Source organism: Crassostrea angulata, chromosome 1 (genome assembly GCF_025612915.1).
Source record: "Crassostrea angulata isolate pt1a10 chromosome 1, ASM2561291v2, whole genome shotgun sequence".
NCBI classification, from domain to species: domain Eukaryota; kingdom Metazoa; phylum Mollusca; class Bivalvia; order Ostreida; family Ostreidae; genus Magallana; species Magallana angulata.
The window spans coordinates 11,740,081-11,765,753 of record NC_069111.1 but is presented as its reverse complement, the minus strand read 5'-3'; the positions used below and the strand labels follow the sequence as shown (position 1 = coordinate 11,765,753).

At 34.5% G+C, this 25,673-nt stretch overlaps 2 protein-coding genes across 8 annotated transcripts in view; one reads left to right on the top strand and one right to left on the bottom strand.

Moving 5' to 3' along the window:
• The window catches only part of LOC128160441 (FMRFamide receptor-like), a 32,755-nt gene extending 21,882 nt beyond the window's left edge, over positions 1–10,873 (top strand). For 5 of the 7 annotated variants that reach the window (XM_052823782.1, XM_052823773.1, XM_052823790.1 and 2 more), the window contains exon 3: positions 8,962–10,873. In XM_052823782.1, coding sequence (XP_052679742.1) covers positions 8,988–10,052 — 1,065 coding nt within the window. In that variant the 5' untranslated portion in view covers positions 8,962–8,987 and the 3' untranslated portion in view covers positions 10,053–10,873. Of the gene's footprint in view, positions 1–667; positions 1,292–1,507; positions 1,880–8,961 lie in introns of those variants that run through there. The other 2 variants (XM_052823807.1, XM_052823757.1) reach the window with 2 other exon arrangements.
• Positions 10,874–13,879: 3,006 nt separating this feature from the next.
• On the bottom strand, positions 13,880–24,410 carry LOC128164462 (UNC5C-like protein). Its single transcript, XM_052828288.1, has 5 exons — positions 24,270–24,410; positions 17,163–18,220; positions 15,726–15,877; positions 14,687–15,275; positions 13,880–14,206 (listed from the first exon to the last, which is right to left on the bottom strand). Exons 2-5 carry the CDS (start codon positions 18,207–18,209, stop codon positions 14,027–14,029), a joined length of 1,968 nt encoding a protein of 655 aa, XP_052684248.1. The 5' UTR covers positions 18,210–18,220; positions 24,270–24,410; the 3' UTR covers positions 13,880–14,026.
• Positions 24,411–25,673: the final 1,263 nt, after the last annotated feature.

Below are 25,673 nucleotides of genomic sequence, written 5' to 3'. Positions count from 1 at the left end.
ATAATCTCTGTGAAAAAGAAAAATGTCGACGATGAAAACTTCCGTCAGTTCACTTTGTACGCCTCAAAAACCGAACATAACTTTTTTCGTTAAATGAGCTAGAACCTCAACTCCAAATGCCAGACTAATTAAGGCGTGACTCATCGATTTTATTTTTACAATGTATCAGTAAATGAAAAATTTACATGTATCAAGAGTCTCAACGAGCCAGAATACCTGATATCAATAAGGAGTTTTCAGTAGAGAATCGATGATCTATATAACCACTAGGAACACAGTACTATGTAACAAAGATGTTCTGATTAAAGCGTTAATCCAGGCATATACCATCAGACATTGAGTCATCCCAATGATAATATGTTTTAATAAGAATATCCGTCGCGACATGGATTAGCATTCGATGCGATATCATTCTGCTCTATTTCGATATAACTATTAAGAAAATTAGATTTGATAATGCTTCGGAATATTAAACAAAGGTTGAGCAGACAGAGCTGTCTAAGATTACGTTAGAAACTAACAGACTGATTTGTGAGTAGGTTTTTCATATAAACTGCTTTATGGCAGGTTGTAAAAAGATCGGCAATCTCTAATACGATTAAAAAATCGGAAATGAAATGGCATTGCTAAATGGTCACGAGTCGATAAATTACTTTCAGGCTTTGGTTTTTCATTGCAAAACCAAAATATTTTGACAACATTCAACAGAATTTAAAATAACAATGACGGGGCGGATTTATGGCATTATGACGTCAATACCAACGGTAATCAATCGTCCGCTTGTTTACGCCACATTGGTTGATCAAAGCCATAGCATCAAGCAACTTTGATCACCGTGTTCGACCGATTGGTAGAAGAAGTTAAAATACCCAAAATAAATCGAATCGATGAAGTGCAGCACGCACGACCGGCGAGGAACCTGCACGTGTTCGAGGAGCAATGGTCAAGCACGGTAACCTAATTTCGCTTAACCTTGTTGGATGGATGAAAGCTTGGTTTAAAAAAAGGAAGGACATATTCAACTTAAGTTAATAATCTGTGCACTCTGAGTGGAAGCTATCCGTCGGATAACTATGTAATTGTTTAGGTCTTTTCCCCCTCATTTCCTTGTCGTAATGAGTAGGCTCCTACAGCTCCATGTGCTTCCCCCTTATGTTCGATTGAAATCAGCGGGAAGGAGACTGGTTTGATTTCAGTATTCTTTTCTCGCACATCTAACGAATCGGCTTTGGAACATGCCCCCAAGACACACGTGTTCGAGTTTACAAGAAAGACTCTGGAAATAGGTCAGGTTAGATTGTTTATTTTTTATGCATGGATCTGTAATCTGTAACCTAACCGCTAATTTTAACATCAAAGTAAAACTTGACAGTAACGTTCTGAATGAAAGAAGAAATACCTTTATAAAATATATACGCTTCCCCCCTCCCCCCCCCCCCCCGAAAAAAAATCACTTTGAAAAAAGATATTTTGATTCCAGTCTAATAGATGTACCTGATGTCTTAAAACCTGATAGAAAAAAGAAAATTTGGCAGCGATGATGAAAAGGTATAAAACTCTTGTGTATAAAACACTAATCATCGATCAATAATCGCGTGCTTTATATAAATACTTACTGCAAATTCTGAGGCATTATACACACTGTGGTTACTGCAGGCACAAGCTACACTCGCGCCCTAAACCAATAATCTTAACAGACTTTGCACTATGTCAACAGTATGATATTTATCATAATCTAAACAAAGATTTTATGTAGTGAACGGGACTAAATTATTCATTCGGTAATTTGTGTGCATAATGCGAACTAGTATCAATGCTCTGTTATTTAACTTCGTGTGCTGTATTTGTGCGGACCTAACTCGGGCTTGGAAATTTCCAGGTACAGTAGAAACTTATTTGTAACTTAAACTATCATTTGTAAATATACATGTAACTGTCATAAACTATGGATTAATGGATTAACTAGTAGTAAAGCTCGTATGTAATTATTCATTTGATATAAATATAAAAAAGATTAACCGATACAGATAAACTTGTAGTAAAAATTGTTTGTATTTATACTTTAAAAAAAATAAGTAATAATCTTCGGCTAGAATATTGATTAAATATAAATATGTATGCTATCAATGTTGAGCCGAGTACCGCGATATGACTGCTTGGAAAAGGGATACTTAAGCTTGGATACAAGACCCAAATTTGAAAACAGACTCTAATAGCAATTTTAAATCGGTATCACTTTTTAAAAAATCGCGTAATATAGACAAATGCTCATCACGTTCATGTTTATAAGTACACTCTGAAAATTTTTTCACTGTGTTTTAAATAAAGGTATAACTTGTGCTTATTCTGATCATGGACTGAACCTTAAAAACTGTACATGTGGAAAAAAAACCCCAATATATTTTATTGATTTTTTATTATTTTTTCATCTACATTTAATTAAAATAAATATTTTTTCGTTAAGTTTAAATCAATTTATGCAATGTGATTAATGGGGGGGGGGGGTGTCGGAAGTTGAGTTCATATACCATGCACTTTTTTCTTCTGGCGCACAAAGTGGTTAGAGCAATTAATATGATTGCACATTGCATAAAATCAGAACACCGCAAAAATAAGTTTACATTCGGAAGACAGTGGGAAATTAGTTGAAGAGACATAGAGGTGTAGAGTACCAGGAATTCTTACCTTGAGCTTTTACCAATTAGGTACATATACATGTTTTGGAAACTTTGGCTCATTAGTCTTAGATATATGACCCAGGTGATCATTACTTATTCACTTATTCCAAGCATTTTATATTGTATACTTACTTACTTATTTATATTTGGTCATCGTGATGTCTGGGTCATAAAGTGATACGCAATAAATGTTTACCAGTGTAAAAGTCATCAAATTACCGTGATTCAGCGATAATCGAACATGCCACCTCTTTGCACCCAATAGTAGTTAAAATTGGCGTTTGATTGAGGATACCAAAATCTACTCTGAAAAATAGACCAGAAGGACTTTTCACAAATTTCTATTTCATCCTTAAAGAGGTATCTTTTGTTTTCTCTTCATATATGTCAATTTAGCTCACCGAGACGAAGTCGTGGAGCGTATGTTTTAGAACAGGCCACGTAGCCAAGTTATATATGCTCCTGTTTTCCAATCAAACTTGTTAGGACAATACACCTATGTGGATACTTATAAGGACTTACCATACAGTACGTTGATTCTGAATCTGATCCATAGACTTTAATTAGATGACGGAGTAGATTAGTTTTTTGGAGCATGTTAATTATTTTTGAAGCAGGTGCGCTGTGACGGCTATATCTAAATAATTACTGGTCCTAACTTCATCAGGCTTGGTTAGATGATACTGTATATCATAATATGTCGTATGGTATATTTCAATATGGTAATTATAATAATTAGGGATGTGTTATAACATTTCATCATATTATTTATATAAATCATAAATGGGATATCTATATATTTTTAGCTCACCTGAGCTGAAAGCTCAAGTGAGCTATTCTGATCACATTTTGTCTGTCGTCTGTCTGTCCGTCTGTCCGTCTGTCCGTCCGTCCGTAAACTTTTCACATTTTCAACATCTTCTCAAGAACTACTAGGCCAATTTCAACCAAACTTGGCACAAATCATCCTTAGGCAAAGGGGATTCAAAGTTGTGAAAATTAAGGGTCATACCCGTTTTCAAGGGGAGATAATTAGAAATTAATGAAAAATTTCGAGAAATTTTCAAAAATCTTCTTCTCAAGAACCAGAAAGCCAGGAAAGCTGAAACTTGTGTGGAAGCATCCTCAGGTAGTGTAGATTCAAAGTTGTGAAATTCATGACCCCCAGGGGTAGGGTGGGGCCACAATGGGGGGTCGAAGTTTTACATAGGAATATATAGAGTAAATCTTTAAAAATCTTCTTCTCAGAAACTAAACAGCCAGGAAAGCTGAAACTTGTGTGGAAGCATCCTCAGGTAGTGTAGATTCAAAGTTGTGAAATTCATGACCCCCGGGGTAGGATGGGGCCACAATGGGGGGTCGAAGTTTTACATAGGAATATATAGAGTAAATCTTTAAAAATCTTCTTCTCAGAAACTAAACAGCCAGGAAAGCTGAAACTTGTGTGGAAGCATCCTCAGGTAGTGTAGATTCAAAGTTGTGAAATTCATTACCCCCGGGGTAGGGTGGGGCCACAATGGGGGGGTCGAAGTTTTACATAGGAATATATAGAGTAAATCTTTAAAAATCATCTGCTCAGAAACTAAACAGCCAGGAAAGCTGAAACTTGTGTGGAAGCATCCTCAGGTAGTGTAGATTCAAAGTTGTGAAAATCATGATCCCTGGGGGAACGGTGAGGCCACATTGGGGGGGGGGGTGTTAAAATTTTACATAGAAATATATAGAGTAAATCTTTGAAAATCTTCTTCTCAGAAACTAATCAGCCAGGAAAGGTGAAACTGTTGTTGAAGCATCCTCAGGTAGTGTAGATTCAAAGTTGTGAAAAACATGATCCCTGGGGGTAGGGTGGGGCACAATGGGGGGTTGAAGTTTTACATAGGAATATATAGAGTAAATTTAAAAATCCTCTTCTCAGAAACTAATCAGCCAGGAAAGTTGAAACTTGTGTGGAAGTATCCTCAGGTAGTGTAGATTCAAAGTTGTGAAAATCATGATCCCTAGGGGTAGTGTGGGGCCACATGGGGGGGGGGGGGGTGTTAAAGTTTTACATAGGAATATATAAAGTTAATCTTTAAAAATCTTCTTCTCAGAAACTAATCAGCAAGATGATTCTTTATCATTGCTAAAACTTTGGCTCCAGGACAATTCTTCGGCCTCACAAGAAGGTTCAGAGTTTGATGTAGCTAAATATCCCATATATAAACAATTGTAAAGGATCTTTTTGAGAACTGCAATACTCAACATGTGATATGACTATAGAATTGAAGCAGGCAGCTATTTTTTCATTAGAATCTTTTTGTATTACTGTATTGAGTTATTGCCCTTGATTTATTGATTCTTGATTATTTTAATTAATGCATCCACTGTTAACCAATTATTGTGATGATTATTTTTATACAATAATAAATATTCAATGTATATAAGTTGTTCTGCATAAGAAGTTTTGGGTAAGGCCATATTATTTTGTTTATTTTTGATTTCCAATTTTTAGATACTATGAATTATTTTAGGTTGGCACATATATAGGGACAGTGTCTAATGCATTTTGATGAGCGACTGTTTGGGGTTAAACTTGAACAGGTATGGATAGATTGAATGTCTGAGTGTTTTCTAACCTTCGATACAAAGTGTGCGGTCATTCCTGCCCTGTATCGCATTAATACAAGTGTGCAGTCATATCTGCTTGTATTGGTGGTGGTAGCGGCGGAGCACTTATGTATGGTCATCCATGCTGGTGTTCAGGCCTTTCTAGCGCAAGTGTGCGGCACTCCCTGCTTGCGTTAGGTTGAGCTGTTGGTGCAAGTGTGCGGTCATCCCTGCTTGCGTAAACGTTGGTACCTGTTGAGTTGCGTAGGTGTGCGGTCATCCCTGCCTGCGTAAATTTGAGTCCCTATATATGTGCAGGAGCGGTGATTATAGTCTGCTCTTGTAAATATTGGCAGCAATCAGGGCTATCCGAGTTCCAAGGAGGAAAAATGGATTTTATTTATACAGGATCTACATGTATTATTGTACATTGTCCAGATTGTTTGTTTTATGACTCCATGTAGCTGACTTTATCATACCTATTGTTCCTCAGGTGAGCGATGTGGCCCATGGGCCTCTTGTTTTGAATTGATTCGCGATATGTCACAATATTAATATCATTGAATTCGTATCATATAATATTTAGCGATAAAGTATTAAAACATAATCATTTTATGTTTATTTTATCGTATCATGAAAATATGTTACGTCTTTGGTGGTATGAAATGTTATTGGTCTCAAGTTAGGGGAAATAGTATCATCAAATAAATATTTTTTTTAAAGAAAAACATGCAATTGTATAATACTATTTCCCCTAACTTGAGACCAGTAACATTTAATACCACCAAAGACGTTAAATACTTTCAGTCAATATTAACTTTACACAACAGAAAAGGGATGTACATGTAATTACCTCTAGTCACATACTAGGCTTTTTCTTCGAAAGCTGTTTTAACCGGAAACACTAAATTACGCAATAAAAATCCTTAAAATATCCTATTATCAAGGTAGATGACCGTACGTGCAGATTTTCACTGGCAGATAAAATAAAATATTAATTGAATATTCACTTCCTTATCATGCTGAACGAAATCTAATTTTATGCTGGTGTATGTTGCAATAATTCAGGTCACTTACATGTAACTGCGTCAAAGAGTGGACAGTGACCGCGAACTAGACATCATATCAGTTTAAGACCTCAATATATCTGCGAAACCGCCTATCGAGGCGGAGAACGTACCGAAGACCCACGGAATCTAAAGTAAAGAAGAATAATGAAAAAATCCATAAAATGACGCAGCAATTTTTTAAAGTCCACATCACAGCGGGTTCGAACACGATTCGGTAAATCAATTGAGGAAGTTCTAGAGATGAATGACACAAAGATTATTATACGCGGTAATCTATCCTTATTAAGAAGAACAACAAAATGTAACATCAATGCTTTATAATTTGACCTCTTTCTGTAGGGGAGTACTAGTGCACAAGTCTGGTGTCGGTTTTCCGCCTACGTGTTTCCTATATTTAAAGCAATATGAGCCGTATTTTTTAGAATTTTATTTTTCTGCAAAAAGCTGCTAGTATGATAAGTCTGCACATAACTTTTATGATAAATAAGGTTTGAAAAAATCATTCATTTTGTCAGAGAAAAGATTTCTCTTCTATAAAGGATTGTATAAAGCAAATCAATTTTTGTAAAGGATGACAAAATATGATGCTCCATTTAAAGGGACTTGGACACGATTTGACTTAAAATTTTCAAATTTTATTTTTCCATTTTCAGTGTTTATACTAATAAATAAAGAAGTTTATAATGCTATGTCAAAATTTAAAAGTGAAATATCAAGATAAAAGCAAGTTACAGAGTTCATAATTCTTTGTTTTCAAAGCTCAAATATTGTCATTTTTTACATTAGTGTTGTATTTGTGTAAGTGTCAATCAAATGTATCTTTTTTTTGTTGATAATAGTATTTATGAAGATACTGAATTAGTTTAAATTGTTTTTACATGTCATTCTGTCTAAGAAATTGTAATTCGCTATATTACATTTTTTGTAAACAACTATAAAACTCAAGCTTTGTTTACATTACAAACAATTCTTACCTCTGTATCTCGCTCGTAACTTGACTTTGACATTCAATAGTTTGGTCAATCATTTAAAATGCACCAGTAAACCATTTTATACATAAAAATAAAAATAAAATTTTTGATCTCAAATCGTGTCCAAGTCCCTTTAAGGCTTCTTAACGGCCTTTTCACACAAAAATATGGCTAAAAGATTTTGAAAAACCATGATATTTTGTCATTTCAGTAGAAAATAATATTTTCGTAATAAAAAATTCAACATGAAAACTGCAGCTCATATTGCTTTAAAGTAGATCCAGTGTTCTGTGACGTCACACCTTTTTGTAAAACTTTAATTTGAATTCTTTAAAAATTATGCAAGATAGTTTTATTTATTTTATGTGAATTTTATCACATGGATGTAATTAGAATTATTGGTAGGTTCAAGATATTTTCGCACTTAATTTTATCCTAAATTTCCAAATTTTTATATATCTTATCTATGCAAAGGGGAAATAATTCTTTTTCTGACTTTTATCTCAGTTGTATGTCTAAATGCTATTTTTTTTCTTATTTCAACGATTAATTTAAAATGTTTTTGTAATTTTAGTTTTCTGATAATGTTGACGTTAAAATTAAACAAGAAAAACAAATTTCTGCCTACAAGATTTTACTTTTAACAAAAAAAATATGGTTTTCTAATGCTAAAATATGCCTTAGTTATGTTTATCTGGCATCTCAAAAAGTGTGATGACATGTATATTTTTTCAAACAATTGATGACATTTAAAATCTATCAAGTCGAAATCAGTTCGGTTTTTCAACTTTCCTCAGAGAATTTTACGAGTAGGGAGCTACCTTAACTAGAGTAATTCATTTTTCTCTAATGAAATTTAGAATTGTCAATGAGCGTGTTTCTTATGCTGGACAAATTCTTGTCAGAGAGAGGGTATAAGAGTTATCCCACTTAGTACTAGAGGTGAAGCCATTGAAACAGGACGATCACTAAGATGTTGACACATTTTTGATTAACGATAAAATCATACTTATTCTACGAGAGAGAGAGAGAGAGAGAGAGAGAGAGAGTGTGTGTGTGTGTGTGTGTGTAGGTGTATACAAGGAATGTGTGTATACTTATATGGTTCAAAGTTAACGATAGGCTCTCTATCAAGTGTACATGTATGTAACAATTAAAACCGTGAATATAATAAACACGACATTTACAAATGCAAGAAAATTGTTGGTCCAAAGAAAACAACAGATGGTGTAGCTGTAAATTACAAAATGAATTCACGGGTATGAAAATTATAATAATCCAAATCAAAGAGTGGGCGATAAATGAAATAAAAGTGAGAAAATGTTTCATTGCAGAGCTTTTCAAACAAGTGATATTGGTAATAACAGGTGAGGTGAGACAATTTCTTTGCTAATTTATCTAGCTGATGATAGTTGATACACTCAAGAAAGTAATCTTAATAAGGAGTGCTTATAGGAGGAGTTATCCGTACAATAGCGGTACCCTTTTGGCAGCCGCCCCCCCCCCCCCCATTTTCACCATTTCAAAAACCGGATTATTTCATTGAAAATGCTCATTGCACTGGTTTTTTAAATCATTTTCTAATACATTTGGACCTGCTATAATGTTTATTTGTTCACAATATTCTTTGATTAATAGTCTTTTGTTCATTTGCAGGGATAGGATACCCACACAGTGGCAGCATGAGCGGCGATAACGCCACAAATGGCAGCGGGGTTGTGGACCCGGACAAAGAGTTCTACGAGCTGGCAGTCTTCATCAATGGAGAGATCCTGTATCCATGTATATGTATTCCCGGGTTACTCGGAAACATCCTCACACTTGTGGTTCTATCTAAGGCGAACATGCTTTCCTCGACCAATGCTTTCCTGAGCGCTTTAGCCGTGTCGGACATGGTCAGTCTAATCAACGACATAATCTACTTCTCAGTCATGGTGCTGTCCAACTCATGTCCAGATATTGCTTACCACATTTACGTTCACTTCTATCCTTTCGCACATTTTGTGTTCAACATAGCGAACTCTGTGTCGTCCTGGCTTACCGTTTCTGTTGCCATAGAACGCTTTTTGCTGGTTTGTTTTCCCGCCAAATCTCGAACAATGTGCACGAGACCACGCGCTATTGCTGGAGCTGTCATCATTAACGTTGTCATGTTAACTGTATCAATGCCATATGCCTTCCGATACAAAACAGTTCAAGTTTTCGACGATCTGAAAAACCAAACTTCTCTGAAGCTCAATTTGACAAGTCTATGGCAGGGAGATACCTTTTCTGTGTACTATTCTTGGAGTATAAACTTTCTAAGGTGCAACATTCCACTTACTCTATTGATCATCCTAAATGCCTGCATTATCAAAGCACTCCTTAAACTCCGTGCCAAAAACAGATCGCGATACATTCATCGACAGAAGGTGACATTTATGCTGGTAATTATAATTATGAAGTTTCTCCTCTGTACCACCCCTGACGCCATTTTGTCGACGTTTTACAAGTATGGATACACTGAGGACAATTTTAAAGTTCGCGGAATCCGAGAGTTTACGGACATGCTTCTGGCTTTCAACGCGGCGACTAATTTTGTTGTCTATTGTGTTTTAAGCATGACATTTCGGATGAATTGCAAAAAACTGTTTTGTCACAAGGAAGTCCCGGCCGGCGATGGAGGAGATAGGAGATCCGTGTACAAGCTATTGTCGGACAGATCAATATTTTGGAAACAAAACAAAAAAAACAGTTGTGGCCTTTGAGGTTGGGACAGGGATCATGCCAATGTCCTATGAAGTGATAGGTGGCTTTTTGTTCTCATTGAATTATTTGTTCCATCCTCGCTTGTTCTAAAATCTATTCTAAGCCAGGTCTTTGTTTGCTTAATGGGACAGAAATAATTTCACGAGTAAAGGATGAATGATGAAACTAAACGTGTGAAGGCTTGCTGTCTCTACACATGCATTTTTCAACTGAATTTTTTTTTAAAGAATACAAATAGATATTCCAGTTAATTAATAAATCTGTTATCAAATGTCAGATTATGATTGCGGTATGACACCAGAAATATGCTACTGAATGCAATCTGCTGTTCCAGCGGTACTGATACATGTTTTAATACTGTAAACGAATCAAACTTTAGCTTCAACCATATTTTGGAGATAGATTTTTTAACAAGACTTAGTCATTGTCAGTTTAATGGCATTATACATGGCACATTGCAATGTATTTGCCGCAGTCCGAAAACTGCTGTTTGCCAAAATATTTCAATAAATTAAATACCCAACTAACGTTATTAGATATGTTAACAGTGGCTAAATTCCCAGTTTTTATCAATCCCCTTGGTTCAAATGTTTGAAATCCTTGTAACATGTATTTATTTAATACCATATCAAAAAATGATAAAAATTATTTGCATTTGCAAACTAAAATCCTTCAGGAACAATATATTTCCTTTTATATAATGTGTCTTTCTCAAGCTGTTGTTGATACATCGTTGTGATACTAGTATATATACTGTTCTATGGTTGAACATACATTGAATGTGAAATAAATTTGAATATTTTTTTAATAAAACGTGGAACATTTACTCTGTCTTGTTTCTTCTGTACATGTACATACGAGCTTGGCCAAAATTTCAAAACATACACAAAAATATCCTATCTCATTAGATGAGAACCCATTATTATTGCATGCATAGCATTAGTTCACCTTAGCTAAATTAAGGCCAGTAGAAATAGGGCGAACAGTTTACAATGCAATTAACGTCAACTGTGAATTTACTTGATGGGTTTAAATACAAAATTTAATTTACAACATGACAACTTGTAGTAGTAAGTAAATTCCTTATAGCTGACATGAATTCATAACTACCCTGTCACTCCCCGTGACCACTGACAACCGCAATACTAGATGCAAGTATCTTGGAGATAAAATTATAGTCAGTGCACTGGTAGGGAATACCCAATTAGATACCAAACAAAATTTAACAGACTCAATCTTGGGCTCATATGTTTCACCAATCAACATTACGGAACGTTTCTCCGTGTTGCAATGTTATGACATCGCACGTTCACAAATATTTTATGTTTATTTGATTTGTTCGACCCTATGGAGCTTCCATACTTTTGTTTAGAAACTTTTGAAACCTGAAGACCATTATGCATATCAAAGTCTTTATTTTTACAACCTTAGAAAAATTAAGCTATAGATCTCTTATCTAAGAGAAGTTATTAAGACACAATACCCACTTCGAAACTAGAAAATTTTTTTTATAAAGACAAGAAATGACGTCTTCAACAACAAAATTTCCGATAGCGTTCAGATGATTATCAGGCAGAGCTGAAAGACCATTCCGTGTAGAAAAGGACTAAAAAAAAAATAGAATAACAAAAGGATCTTCTGTTGAAAACGGGAGACCCCAATTAAGAAAGTATTTCGGTCATTTGACAATAAAATAATATTCAGAAGAGCAATTTTTTTTATTGATCAATGAAAGAAAAAGTCTGTTGCAGCAATCCACATTCAATCAAAGTCCCTTAATAAACTTCCTTCGGATTGGTATTGAAGAGATTTTAAGCCCAAACGATTTAACCTGTTCACAAAATGGACAAAAATCATCATCGACAGCTTTTGAACACCCCTGCGAATGTTATTTAAGCATTATTTTTTGAAAGATATAGTCTCATAAATGCATAATTTGTGCATACAAATTGAGTAACGCGCGTATTTTAGAAAAACAGTTCAATTAATTGCTACAAAATTTAAAGATAACTTTATTATGTTTATTTTACTATTGTTCTTAAATTTTATCTTTTAGGTCATCTTAGTATTGACCTGAATGCATATTGGTATGAAAACCTGTAATTTATAAATGTGAACACCAAATACTAAAAACGGAATTAGGTAATAAAACAGTTTTAATGCCTGAACAGTCAATAGACCCGAATATTTTTCCCGAGGTGCAGGGAACAGCTCAGTATGATCTATTACCCGAGGCCAACGGCCGAGGGCAATAGATCATATTGAGTGTTCCCTGCACCAAAGGAAAACAATTTCGAACACCATTTTGATTCTTAAAAAAGTACGTCTAATTTTATTTTAAAATTTTCTCCAATAAGGACTTTTGATGACGTCATTAGAAGGGATGGGAATTTGATGTGGAAGATCTTGGGAAATATACACTGGACCCTCCTAAGAAAAAAAATAAGCCCCTAGGATACACAGGTGGTTTTAATTTTTTAAGGTAACTCCATACTCGTAAAACTCTCTGATGAAAGTTGAAAAACAGAACTGATTTCAATTTGATAGACTTAAATTTCATCAGATATAAGAAAAAATAAACATGTCATCACACTTTTTTGAGATGTCAGATAAACATAAATCAATGCATAATTTAGCATCAGAAAACCGTACTTTTTTGTTGAAAGTAACATGGTTGTAGGCAGAAACTTGTTTATCTTTTTTTAATTTTATTGTCAACCGTGTCATAAAAGTAAAACTACAAACACATTTTAAAATTAATTGTTGGGATAGGAAAAATTATAGCTTTTAGACATACAACTGAGAGAAAAGTCAGAAAAAGAGTTATTTCCCCTTATCATAGATAAAATGTATAAAAAAAAATTTGGTAATTTAGGATAAAATCAAGCTGCGAATATATCTTGAACGTAACAGTAATTCTAGTTACTTCCATGTGATTGTATTCACATAAAATATATAAAACTATCTTGCACAAATTTTAAAGAATTCAAAGTTTTACAATAAAGTGTGACGTCACAGAACACTGGATCTACTTTAATTGTTAAAGTACGTTGAAGTCGAGATATTCTGAGGGTTGAGGGAAGAAGAAGGATGGATCTCCTTGAAAAAAAAATGTTGGAATCGGCGAATTACATAAATGCTTGACATTCTACATATATGTAGAAAATTACTCAAAAGTATACCGGTAAACCTTGGATAGGAACTCTTGATATATTAAGTAAAAATGTTAAAAATATATAGAAACCTATAGTCTATATAGGTCTATATGCATGTTTAGGGTTTATTTTATCCTTGACAAAATATTTAATTTTGTTAAGACATTTAGTTTAGTTAAATTATGTCTGCACAAATAATTGAAATCCTTGTGTAACTCTATTGGTGTTGATGACGTCAGAGGGCAGTAAGTGTATGGTATGAAGGCAAAAATAAGCTGACAAATAATAATTATCAATCAGATGCTTTGTCAACGTTACATATGTTTTGCTCTGAAAAAGCGTTTGGTTGAACTAGACCAATTGAAAAAATGTTACATTTTAAAAGTGATTAAAAAAAGAAAAATGTATCAGTGAAACAAAAAAGTATTGCGATTTTTTGCATTTTCAAAAACTGATAAAAGCTGATATACAGGACTTTCTCCTGAAGTTTGTAAGTGGGATTTTCATGTGCTGCAAAACCTTAATATCAATAATAGTATGTAGTGTTGGAAACAAGTATTTAGCTTATGCCAGTATAATAAATGCAAAAAGTATATGTGTCGGGTATATAACAGTAAAATTACATTTTAAATGAAGTAGTCATAACAATGCAATTGTTCTCAGGCACATTTCAAAATAAAACACAAAACTGATATTTCTTGTTCATATATATATTTATATTCACAATCTTATTAAAAATCATTACCAAAGTATACATGTAACTAAGATATAACAATTTATTAGCTCAACATTTGTAAAAAGGAAAACTGTAGTCTTCTCTAGTATGTAAAGGCAGGATTGTCTTGACTTAGATTGTTGAAATTGTTTGGGCGGGGGGCACTTGTCTCATCATGCTGGTGTCCATCTCTGATGTTGGCAGGCGAGAAATCCGAGTGTTGACATATATATTCTCGAACTATAGTTTCAGCATCCAGTCTTCTAATGTCGTGCAACATGGCCTGTAATATTAATTAAGATTTAAAAAACAAGAAACTTGCAGAGTTTATCAAATTTGAAATTAGATGTAATCCCTACATTACATTAATTTGCAACAGTTTACTGATTGTTACATAGATAAGTCTGATGAGCAACTGAGGCCTCTGATGAGTTATGCACCTTGGAGTATCTAGACATACAGTTAAGTAATTGCCAAAGATTTGAACCCCGGACGATAAATAGAATCATTTCAACAAGACCTTGGAGTTTCAGTAGGATGTAGCTATTTATTCCTTGCGTTAAAACAAGTTAAAAATGACGCGGTTTCAAACCAAATGCGCGCATCGATTAGCTCAAAAGCCAGGCAAATCTTCTTGATTTCAAAGAGCCATGGCTGAGTGGCTAGCAATGGAATAGACAGGCCTACGTCACATTGCTGTTTAACACAACTACCCAAAGTCTAAGCTCTTGTTAAAATGGTTCTACTTCTTTAGGAAACTTACCGCTAGTTCTTCGAGCGTCATGTTGCGGTGTTCAACCACACACAGGAGCTCCTCAGTTGGACTGGATTGTAGACATTTCAGGTACTCGATGTACTGTGACAGATTGAGAAGGTCCGCCAATCGACGCCAATCGTTTCCAAGGGGGTTTGTTGGATCCAGTTTGATTTTCAGCTTGCTTCTGAGTTCATAGGGTATGTAATGTGTACTGTCTTTACACACTTGCTCAAAGAAAGGTGCAGAACAGCATGGGGCCGAATTCACTGACACGTTCACATTTTCCTCCGTCTTTTTCACCTCCACGTTCGGAAACGATCCCGACTCTTGACTTTGACTTGTGTGAATGTTTATGATGCACGAATTATCAATCAGCTGCTTCGGGTCTTCCGTGGCGTGGACAACCACTTTTTCGCCCTCGTTTTCCATTGTTTCTTGGTAGACGTTCAAGTGGAAGTTTAGTTCACGGACCGGCTGCTGGGATTTCTTTTTAAAGCACATGACGATGTGAGGACATTGTCCGTGCCATACATGAAGGTAGGGGACACGCTCATACTCGTCACCTTCTATACTCTCCCACTCAGAGGACAGGTACCTGTAAACCAAAACAGAAAAGACTTTGCAACGTTTGGCAGAACATTTATAAGGAAATATTTACATTTTCTGTGTCTTTGTCTGTGATTGCAGTACGAATCGATTTAGTAACGTACGGTCCAAAAAAAAAAAATCAAATTTTCATTTATTGGGGCGCAAGCATAGTTTGCAGAAATAATATTCTTACTATATTTAATTGCACAATTGCTAAAAATTATATAAATATAAGCAATAAGGAATCATTCTTTGAATGTTATGAGGTTTTAATTTCGTTCGGGACGTGAACAAATCTAATAAAAAGGTCATTATTGGATTTGGTCACACCCAGATAAAAATTATCACCTCATATAATATATATGTAATTTCCTATTCCTTAGATACTAGTAATGAGTAATGACAACTGGAAAACAGTGCTAAAAGAATGATAACTCGTGCTAACCAAAGGACTTACTTCAACATTACCCTGATATCTAAAATATCTTGTAGTTGTCCGTGGAACAAAAATGCCTTTTCCGGGCACATGAGCACGTGATTAAACTTCGCCTCGTTCTGAATTGCCCATTGCAAAGCGCATGGAGTTTTGTTGAGAAAATATACACGGACCTTGAAGAAAAAAAAGAACAATTTCACCATTTTTAATTTTTAATTTTATAGGCCTAGATTGTCGTGCCCATTTTAAGACTACTAAATAAACCTCTTTCATAAGAAGAGCTTTATACAAAGAACAAGGAAAACACTCAAATTTCAAAGCCAGATTTTTCATTTGATTTCTTTACTACATGATAGTTTATGACTAAAAATATCGTATCTAAAATTCTAAGGCTCAAGTAAATCTGTTGGATAATTTAACTCTGATGGATAATTTGAATCTGTTGGACAATTTGAATCTGTTGGATAATTTGAATCTGTTGGACAATTTGAATCTGTTGGATAATTTGACTCTGTTGGATAATTTGACTGTTGGATAATTTGACTCTGTTGGATATTTTGACTCTGTTGGATAATTTGACTGTTGGATAATTTGACTCTGTTGCATAATTTGACTCTGTTGGATAATTTGACTGTTGGATAATTTGACTCTGTTGGATATTTTGACTCTGTAAGATAATTTGACTCTGTTGGATAATTTGACTCTGTTGGATAATTTGTTGACCACCCCAGCCTCCTTAAACTATGGAAAAGATTAGTTTTTTGTATTATTTCATCATTCATACATACATCTACGAAAGACATGTAGGGCCTTCAGTCTAGAAGAATTTTTCTCTAAAATTTGTTAGAAACCAGATGAATTATATACCAGATACTGTGGAATCAGTAAATTTCGTGGGGGCCAATTTCCGTGGATAAGTGAAATTTTATAGGTTCGTGGGGACGTAACTGAAATTTTATAGGTTCGTTTGGATGTAATTTCGTGTATTTTCTTATACCTATAAAAGGAAAAAAGACTTTATAACCCTAATTTAATCATGGAGGATGTTATCAAATTCGTGGTTGAAAGGTACCCACGAATTCCACGAAAATTGGACCACCACGAAATCTAATGATTCCATAGTGTATATTGTATACGTCCTACAGTCGCTCGCTCAACCGAATTTTTCAAGGCAAACAGATGTTTTTACTCTGTTGATACAAATAGAAGAAAATAAAGGAAATTTGACGTTGTATGTTTTTGTACATTAATTATTGAAGAAGAGAATGGTTGAAAAATCCTGTATACTGTTTGCCCACGATTTAAAAAGCCAATGATTCTAATTAAGTAAGAGGTCGTCTAACATGTTATAAAGAGTAAAATAAATGGAGAAACCAATATAAATATATATACGGTTAGGATAATTGTAACTTTTAATAGAAAGAAATGCCTGTGTTGGCTGCCCTTTTCAATAGATACCTCATGATGATCAATGCGTTTTGTCAATGGGGTTGAAAATGCTGCAATTTGTAACCACTTTGCCATCTTGAGATTTCTCAAAGGTCTTTGAATGCACGTAAATAATGTAAATGAATTGATTTTGAGCCGGCATTCGTCAGAAGTCAAACTACAGTTGTCACCCTGGCTTTCCTGACCACACATTGTTGCCCACTGTTTGTCTTCGTAAAGGTCTGTTTCACTGCGCATGACAACAATATGGCGCGGGTCGTAGGCACAGTGCCGATACCGAAGTTCACAAGGCTTGTTCAGTTTGAGCCCATGGGGCCCCACGTACACCACTGGGCTAACCAAGGACTCTGTCTCTAACATAGACGGGTTATCACTTAAATCCCAATTCAGAACCAAGCACACTAGTTTTTCTTCTCCCACAGGGACGGCGTTTGGGGGTACCCACAAGGTTATCCCCATGTTGTCCAGCACCAAACAGTCTCCTCGTGACGTCACGAGATGGGCAACTGATACAACGAGTTTTCCTGAAACAACGTTCATGTTACTCCGTTCTGAAACTGTGTAAATATCATTGCAGTGAATGAAAGAAACGGTTGATGTCCCAATGCTTCCTCCGAGAGAACGTGGGCATCTGTCTGAGTTGTTTGACCCATTGTCAACACTGAGTATGGGCGCCGTAGACCCTGCGCCGACCAGTTCATTGTGTATTGTTGGAACACATTCACTTCTTGTTGGCAGTGCGCTAACTGGCACCGCGGTTGGCCGAAGAACAGAAGTCTGACTCTCCCCAAAGTTCTGCACCGTCAATCCCTCGCGACTTTCACTTAACACAGGCCGGATCACACTTGTGTCACTTCTCCTGTGGGATAGTTGGAATTCCCCTAAATATGCTGGTCTAGATGGCTGACAGTTTGGACACACCGGATGCTCTGGGCTGGAAGCATGCTTCTTTTTTCTGTAGTGTCGGTGATACCGCCATCTCCACAAAGCAAAGAAAATCCCGCAGACAACAGCCGTGGTCGCCGAACTGGCCCACATGTAGCATTCATTGCTCATCTCTCATGTTTCTGTAAGCAAATTATTGACAGGTTGATTGATTTATTCATTCAGTGATTTATTTTTTATGTATTTATATTTACATGTTCAATTTGTTAGCGATGTTTCATTAATTGTTAATTGGTTGATATTGTTGATTTAAAAAAAACTTGATTCTACACTAACCGATGATGCTTTCATACAAAATACAGCTTTTCTTGCCCAATAGTTTTTGAGAAGAAGATTTTTAATGATTTTTCTCGTTAAATTCCTATCTAATCTTTGTCCCCCAATTGTTGCTCCACCATAATCTCGGGGATCATGATTTGAACAAACATGAATTTCAACTACCTGAGGATGTTTCAATACAAGTTTCAGCTTTTCTGACTAAATGGTTTTTGGAAAAAAGATTTTTTAATAATACTTACACTTTTACTGAACAAATGTTCAATAATTCAACATTTTATCCCCGTTTAAGGAGGCCTGGCCTTTTAATAAAAAAAAAAATTGGAATCCCATTCACTCAATAATGCTTTTAGCAGCAGAACTGTAGCTCTCCGGGAAAAAAAATATTGACAGAACTGTCGCTCTCCGGGAAAAAAAGATTGACAGACCGGAGAGCTACAGGGCCACCCATTGAAAAAAATGTATATTAATTGCGCGGAAAAACGTGCGCTAGTTTTGGACTGATTTACCTTATTTATACGCAAATTCTGTGAAAACAATTAGTATACCATTAAATTCTTCATGCAATTTACTACTGATATCGTCTCTTCACTTGCCTCGGATAGTCTTTTAAACACCATCACCAGTACCGTAAACTCATGTGGTGCACTTTGTTTACATGTAAAAATGGCGACTCTCGATCTCGATGTAAATTCAACATAGTTACTTGATTTTCCGAGGTCGGTAGCGTGTTTCGGAGAACGTCTGAGGCAAATAAAGAGACGATATCAGTAGTAAATTGCATGAAGAATTTAATGGTACTAATTGTTTTCACAGAATTTGCGTATAAATAAGGTAAATCAGTCCAAAACTAGCGCACGTTTTTCTGCCCAATAAATATACAATTTGTTCAATGGGTGGCCCTGTAGCTCTCCGGTCTGTAAATATTTTTTTTCCCGGAGAGCTACAGTTCTGCAGCTATAATGCTTTGTGCTAGATATGGTTGAAATTGGCCCAGTGGTTCTGGAGAAGAAGATAAAACTGTGATTGAAAAGACAAAAACAACGCCAACAACGACGACGACAACAGACAACGGACAATTTTTAATCAGAAAAGCTCACTTGAGCCTTCGGCTTAGGTGAGCTAAAAACCAGAAAGTTAATTCATAAGATATTATAATGGAATGCTGTATCAAGTGCCTTTTATATAAGGCGCGATAGTAAGACTTTGATAGTATTGACACTTCTAATTGTAATAACATAGCCCCAGGCATTAAATAACTAAAAGCATTCTTTAACCAGACAGTATTATTTTTTATTTATTATTATTTATTTCGTTTTTCCACTTTTTTTACCAGTCCTAACAAGTTAAGAGAAATTTTATCAATTGACAACCCTAGTTGTACCACATGTAGTAAAGGGTTCATAAACAAAACTCGATTATCAAACCATGTTGCTTAAAAGTTTAATTTCAACACTCATGTACTTTATTTTTTTTTTAATCTCAACTGATTATGTACTTGTGACTTTGGGTCTTTTTCTGACTGCACCGAGTGCAATGGTAATGTTCAACAACTCAAACCAGACAGGTAAATGATAAATAAACACTCTGAGAAATGATTAAAACCTGTAGTTTGTACACCGACTACCTAGCCTAAACTACTCATTGAATTTGATCTTGACAACGCTATCAAAGTGCTAGCCTGTTCTCAATATGAAGGTCATTGTGGCATGATCTTCACAAACATGCCTCGTACATGCTTTGTGCATTTGCTGATAACGATATTCTCTGTCAAGATTTTGATCTACATGTACGTCTAGAAATTAACTTGTGTATGTTTACTCAATTTGGCTTGATATTCAACTAATGATTGACTTCACACCAGGCAATTTTCGGTGAATAGAGCATTTGATAAATCTACAGGCATGCAGTATCATTTGTATGAAAAGGGAAAAAATGTGGGACACGGGTCGTCGAAATACCGCCGTTGTACCACTAGTACAAAATGGTCTTATTAACTCCCTCTACTAAACATATGCATGTAGCTAGCATAGCTCAACAAAGTTGTGATGCAAACACTCCATGAACTATCTAGCATTCTTCTAGACAAAGTTGTGCTGTAAAACTGTAAGCTATTACCTAGACGAAGAAGTGCTGTAAATCGTTAATTATTATATCCACTACGAGTGATCACCTATACAAAAATGTGCTGTAAATTGTTATCATTATATCCACTATGAGCCATCACTTAGACAAAAATAGCTGTTATATAAATAGTGCCTGTTTGGGAGGGTAACTGTTGAGGGTATAATTTACGCGCATGTAACAATTCGTTGTGTTACCCGTTGCCAAGTTTGTTGCTAACGCTGAGGGTAATAGAACGGATTATTAACTGCGTCTAAGCCAATCAGATTTTAGTATCTATCATAAAAGTATAATAAAAATTGTTATTATTATATCTACTATGAGCCATCACCTAGTCAAAGATGTGCTGTAATCAAAACCATCTGTGTATCTATCATCAACACAAAACTCATCTGTAATCACCACGACAATGCACTTTCACCATGACTTTGCTTTAAACACTTTATCCACTATTGAAATACTTCATAGACATAGAATTGTTATAAACACTATCCACCTTTTACCTAGATCAAGTTTTATCTACTGTTAGATATCACTTAGACAAATAGAGCTGGGTAAACTGGATACGGGGTCGCTGAAAGTAAAACTACATGCCAGTATTTACGAAAGCCGAGAAGGATCATTCGAGATTCGAGATTCGAAATACGAGATTCGAAATACGAGATTCGAGATTCGAAATTCGAGATTCAATATCTAAATTAACCAATCAAATCAAGGATCTGAAAATATGTATCCTAGCGACATCAAACTGTTTTAAATAAAAATCATACGTACATGCTCTTATATACAAATAAATGCTATGTTCACTTCTCCCACCCTAACTAAATAATTATTTGTATTTACTTTTACACAGAATATCTAAGTAGACTAGTAATAATGCAGTGTGCTTCGCGGATCTAAGTGATTTTTGTTTGCCCTGGTGCATTTCCACCTGATGCGTTTGAACCCTAAGGTATTTCACCACCAGTAATAGTTTAAAACCCGGGTTTATTCACCCCTTTTGTGTAAAAATACGGTTATGGCAGAGAACTTCATAAGCGTAGCTAATTTATCTCGAATCTCGTATTTCGAATCTCGTATTTCGAATCTCGAATCTCGAATGATCCTTCTCGGCTTTCGTACAGTATTAGATGCAAATCAAGTACATTACCTACTCTGTCATAAAAGTAATCCATACAATCAACCGATACTGTTTGGTACTGTAGTTATATTTAAAATTTTCATAAGTTAATATTTTCGTCGATTGAGAAGCTATCGACATTTATGTATATGTATTAATTTATTCATGTACATTTGTGTATGCTTTCCTTCAATTTCTCTACTTTCTCCCAATCAATGACATTTAACTTTGTTCCTCTTATAGACAATTACAAATTACAACAAAACCTGTCCATCTCGTTCTCCAATAAGCAATTTCACATGCAATTCCGGACAGTTTATTCTCATGTGTATCGTTTCCAACTGTGGTTCAATATCAAAAAATACTAAGAGGAGAACAGAAAAGAGCGTGATCTTGATATAATAAAATTGGGATGGGTTTGGGATTTTAGATATCTACAAAATAGCATGGATGTTTGACAATTTAATTTAAGTACCGACGCATCATTGATTATCATTATTGATACAATTAATAAGATCTTTAGATTCCGTGTCAATTTACTAGCATTCATTGTGCTTCATTTTTAAGGTGGAATGCTACACCAAAATTTTATTTTATGGATCATTAGAGTATCATTTCTGAAGCAAGATGGTGTTGTTCAAAGAAGGATAGATGCCCTTGATTTTTTTATACGAATTTTTTGGTATTTTTTTCGAAAATGTAGAAAATCTGTTTTGGTTGCAAGTAATGCACTGCAGAGTTTAAAATTTGATGTGAATAAATGCATAATATAGATATCTAATAAACCATGACAAGTAATGTCTACAAGATGTTATAATTTTTTTAATACAAAATTATCTATGAAAATAAAAAAACATCTTTTGTTCATATTTTTCAAACCTATGGATAAATATTTTTAAAGAGAAGTGTCTAGTGGAGAAGAAATACACTTGGCAATCACTTTTTAAAAAGAAATTGAATCAAGTTGACGAAATTTTAGAAATATTGCTAATTTTCAAAATATGGCCGATCACGATTAAAAACAAACTGATCCCGATTTAAATTGCTAAAAATTCAAAATCAACAATATTTCCTTATGTGCAGACAAGAAATGAATTGAATTTTTAATTGCTCTTCTAATTTGCAAACCATATTACAACCAAACATCCTAGTTTTTGGGTGAAATTGTCATATATTTAAAATTTCTCTCATTCAAGTCGGGATAAGTTTAATTTCGATCGGGTGTGGTTCAATTTTGAAAATTTGCACTATCTCTAAAATTTCGTCAATTTGATTCAATTTCTTTTTGAAAAATGATTGCCTTACATTTCCTTTCTATAGAATATGTTTCTTTAGAAAATTTTATTCATAGGTTTGAAAACTATTATCAAAAGAAGTTTTTTATTTTCATAAATATTTTTTTGATTAAAAATTTTTTATTAAAGTTTTATTGCCATTACTGGACATGATTTATTAGTTATTTATATTATGCATTTATTCACAGCAAAATTTTAACTCTACAATGCGTTACTTGCAACCAAATTACATTTTCTACTTTTACGTAAAAAATACAAAAAAAATCGTATAAAAAAATTAAAGGCATATACAGTATCCTTATTTGAACAACGCAATCTTGCTTCGGAAATGATACTCTAACGATCCATAAGATAAAATTTTGGTGTAGCATTCCACCTTTAGACCGTCGCCTTTTGCCCTTTCAGAAGAATCCCCTGTTTGATCAAACATGTATAAATTATGTTTGTTTTTCAAATTGGGTTAACGTTTTGTATCAACTTCCTCTCCAAGATTCCACAGTCACAATCACGTCAGCTGTAAGTCGAAAATTCTGCAATTTGAGGACAATTGTATTCTGATAACAGAGGAGCGGTAAAAGTCATGTACTGCACATTTCTCAAGATAAACACGCCTCTGTGTGCGCCGTCTACCTGTGCTTGTACCTGGAACAGCGGCGAGGCTAGTGTAAACATCTGGAAAAACCCCGTTCATTTTTCATTCTACCTTTGCTTTTGTCAAATAAATCCACGGACTTAGTTAAGACATGTTTTTGTGTGTTATCGTCACAATGCAGACATTCAAAGGCTGTTTTACATTGTACTGAAATGTAGCTATTAACATTTAGACATGCATCTGTATTAAATTTTATTGATCAAAAATTATTTTCAAAACTGATAGCCTAGATTATTCGAAATAATATATTTTTTTCTGATTGATTACAGTATGTGATAAAAAATAGAAAAGAATTTATTTATTGAGACATTTTTTCATTAAGGTGAACAGGTGCATTTTAAGGTATTGATTTTGTTTTTTATTTCTAGATGTTTGTTGTCGTTCAGATTAATGTTGCTTATCTACATGTACCATGATTGATAAACTTAGAATTTTTTAACACATGTATGCTCAAAACGTTATTTAAGCAATATCTTACCGATTTGATTATAAATCATGATTTTATTACTATCCATACACAAGTATACATACACATAAAAACCTATACAAAATAGGTTAAGTGTGTGTGTGGTACCGATTCGCAAGAATTTAAAGTCATAACGCTCCAACGGGAGGCGGATGTTTCACCTTATCAGTTAGCGATGGATTTTTTTTATATCGTTTTTTGGTTTTTTTTTTTAGATTTTTTTTTTTAAAACTCTTACCTTGAGTCGACTTGGTCATGAAGTATTTGATCTCTGCAAAAACAGTGTTGTCATGCTAACCAGTCCATTCGATAAAACACAGGGTTTGAATTTCACTTCCGGGATAGCTACTCTGTTTGATTAGGAGGTCTATTTTTAGATTCACACACCCAAATAAGGGGTAAACCGGGCCGAGGCAGAGGAAAATTTCCCCAAATATCGTTACCCACCAATCAGAAGGCTGGGTTAAAGAAGGGTCGGCTTATTGAAATGACGTAGATAATATGTAAACACAAACACACTTAAAACATCAGCAGGTAAGTCCAATTTATGGAACGCCTCAACTGCCTCATGTAGGTAATCTTCATAATATGATGATATTTAAGCATTGTATGCTGATACTTCAACATTACGTGCTGATACTTTAACATTACGTGCTGATACTTCAGCATTACATGATGGTACTTCAACATTAAGGTATTCGATGTATAACGACCACATTTTGTACCTAATAAATTAATGGTCCGATTTTCTTTATCATGATATCATTTTGAAGGTGTTATCAAATAAAAATACTCCACCAAAGGAATTTTGAAAATATTAATTATGGTCCAACTAATTACACCTTGAATTTTGTATTGAAGTCTATGGGCAATGTATGTTTTAATAAGATATTAAAAAGTAGCTTAAAATTTGTAAAACTCTCTTGGTTAATACATGCATAAACTTTCTCTTTATTAAAATCTGAAATAAAATAAATCATTTACCGCAGGTATTTTGACGAAGTTAAAGTTTTCTTTTTTCAACAAGGGGAGATAACTCTTTAAAAAAAAATTAAGGTGCAAAATGACCGGCTTCTTATATGTTGTCAGTCATGTGAATTTGGTTTTAACTGGTTTAAAATGATTCAAAATTGTTCAACATCCCTTCATTATACATTGAATACCTTAAATACTGATATTTCAACATTACATGATGGTACTTTAACATTACGTGCTAATACTTCATCATTACATGATGGTACTTTAACATTACATGCTGATATTTCAACATTACGTGCTGATACTTTAACATTACGTGCTGATACTTTAACATTACATGATGGTACTTTAACATTACGTGCTGATAGTTCAACATTACATGCTGATACTTCATTATATGATGATACTTCACTATGCGGTGGTTCTAAAAATAGGGAAGTTTTAACATTGGGCTGTTTCTCTGTTTCAGAGATTGATCATACAGGAGACTGAGACTAGTTTGGGTCATGTCAAAAAGCTGGAACTACAAATAATAAAAAACAGGATTCTGCTTGAAAATATATGTTATTGAAAAACTGTAGATACTCAAATTATGAAAACCACTGGCAAACAATTTGTGAGAAATTATGACAAGTTTTATGACATATGTGATTGCTTAAACTAT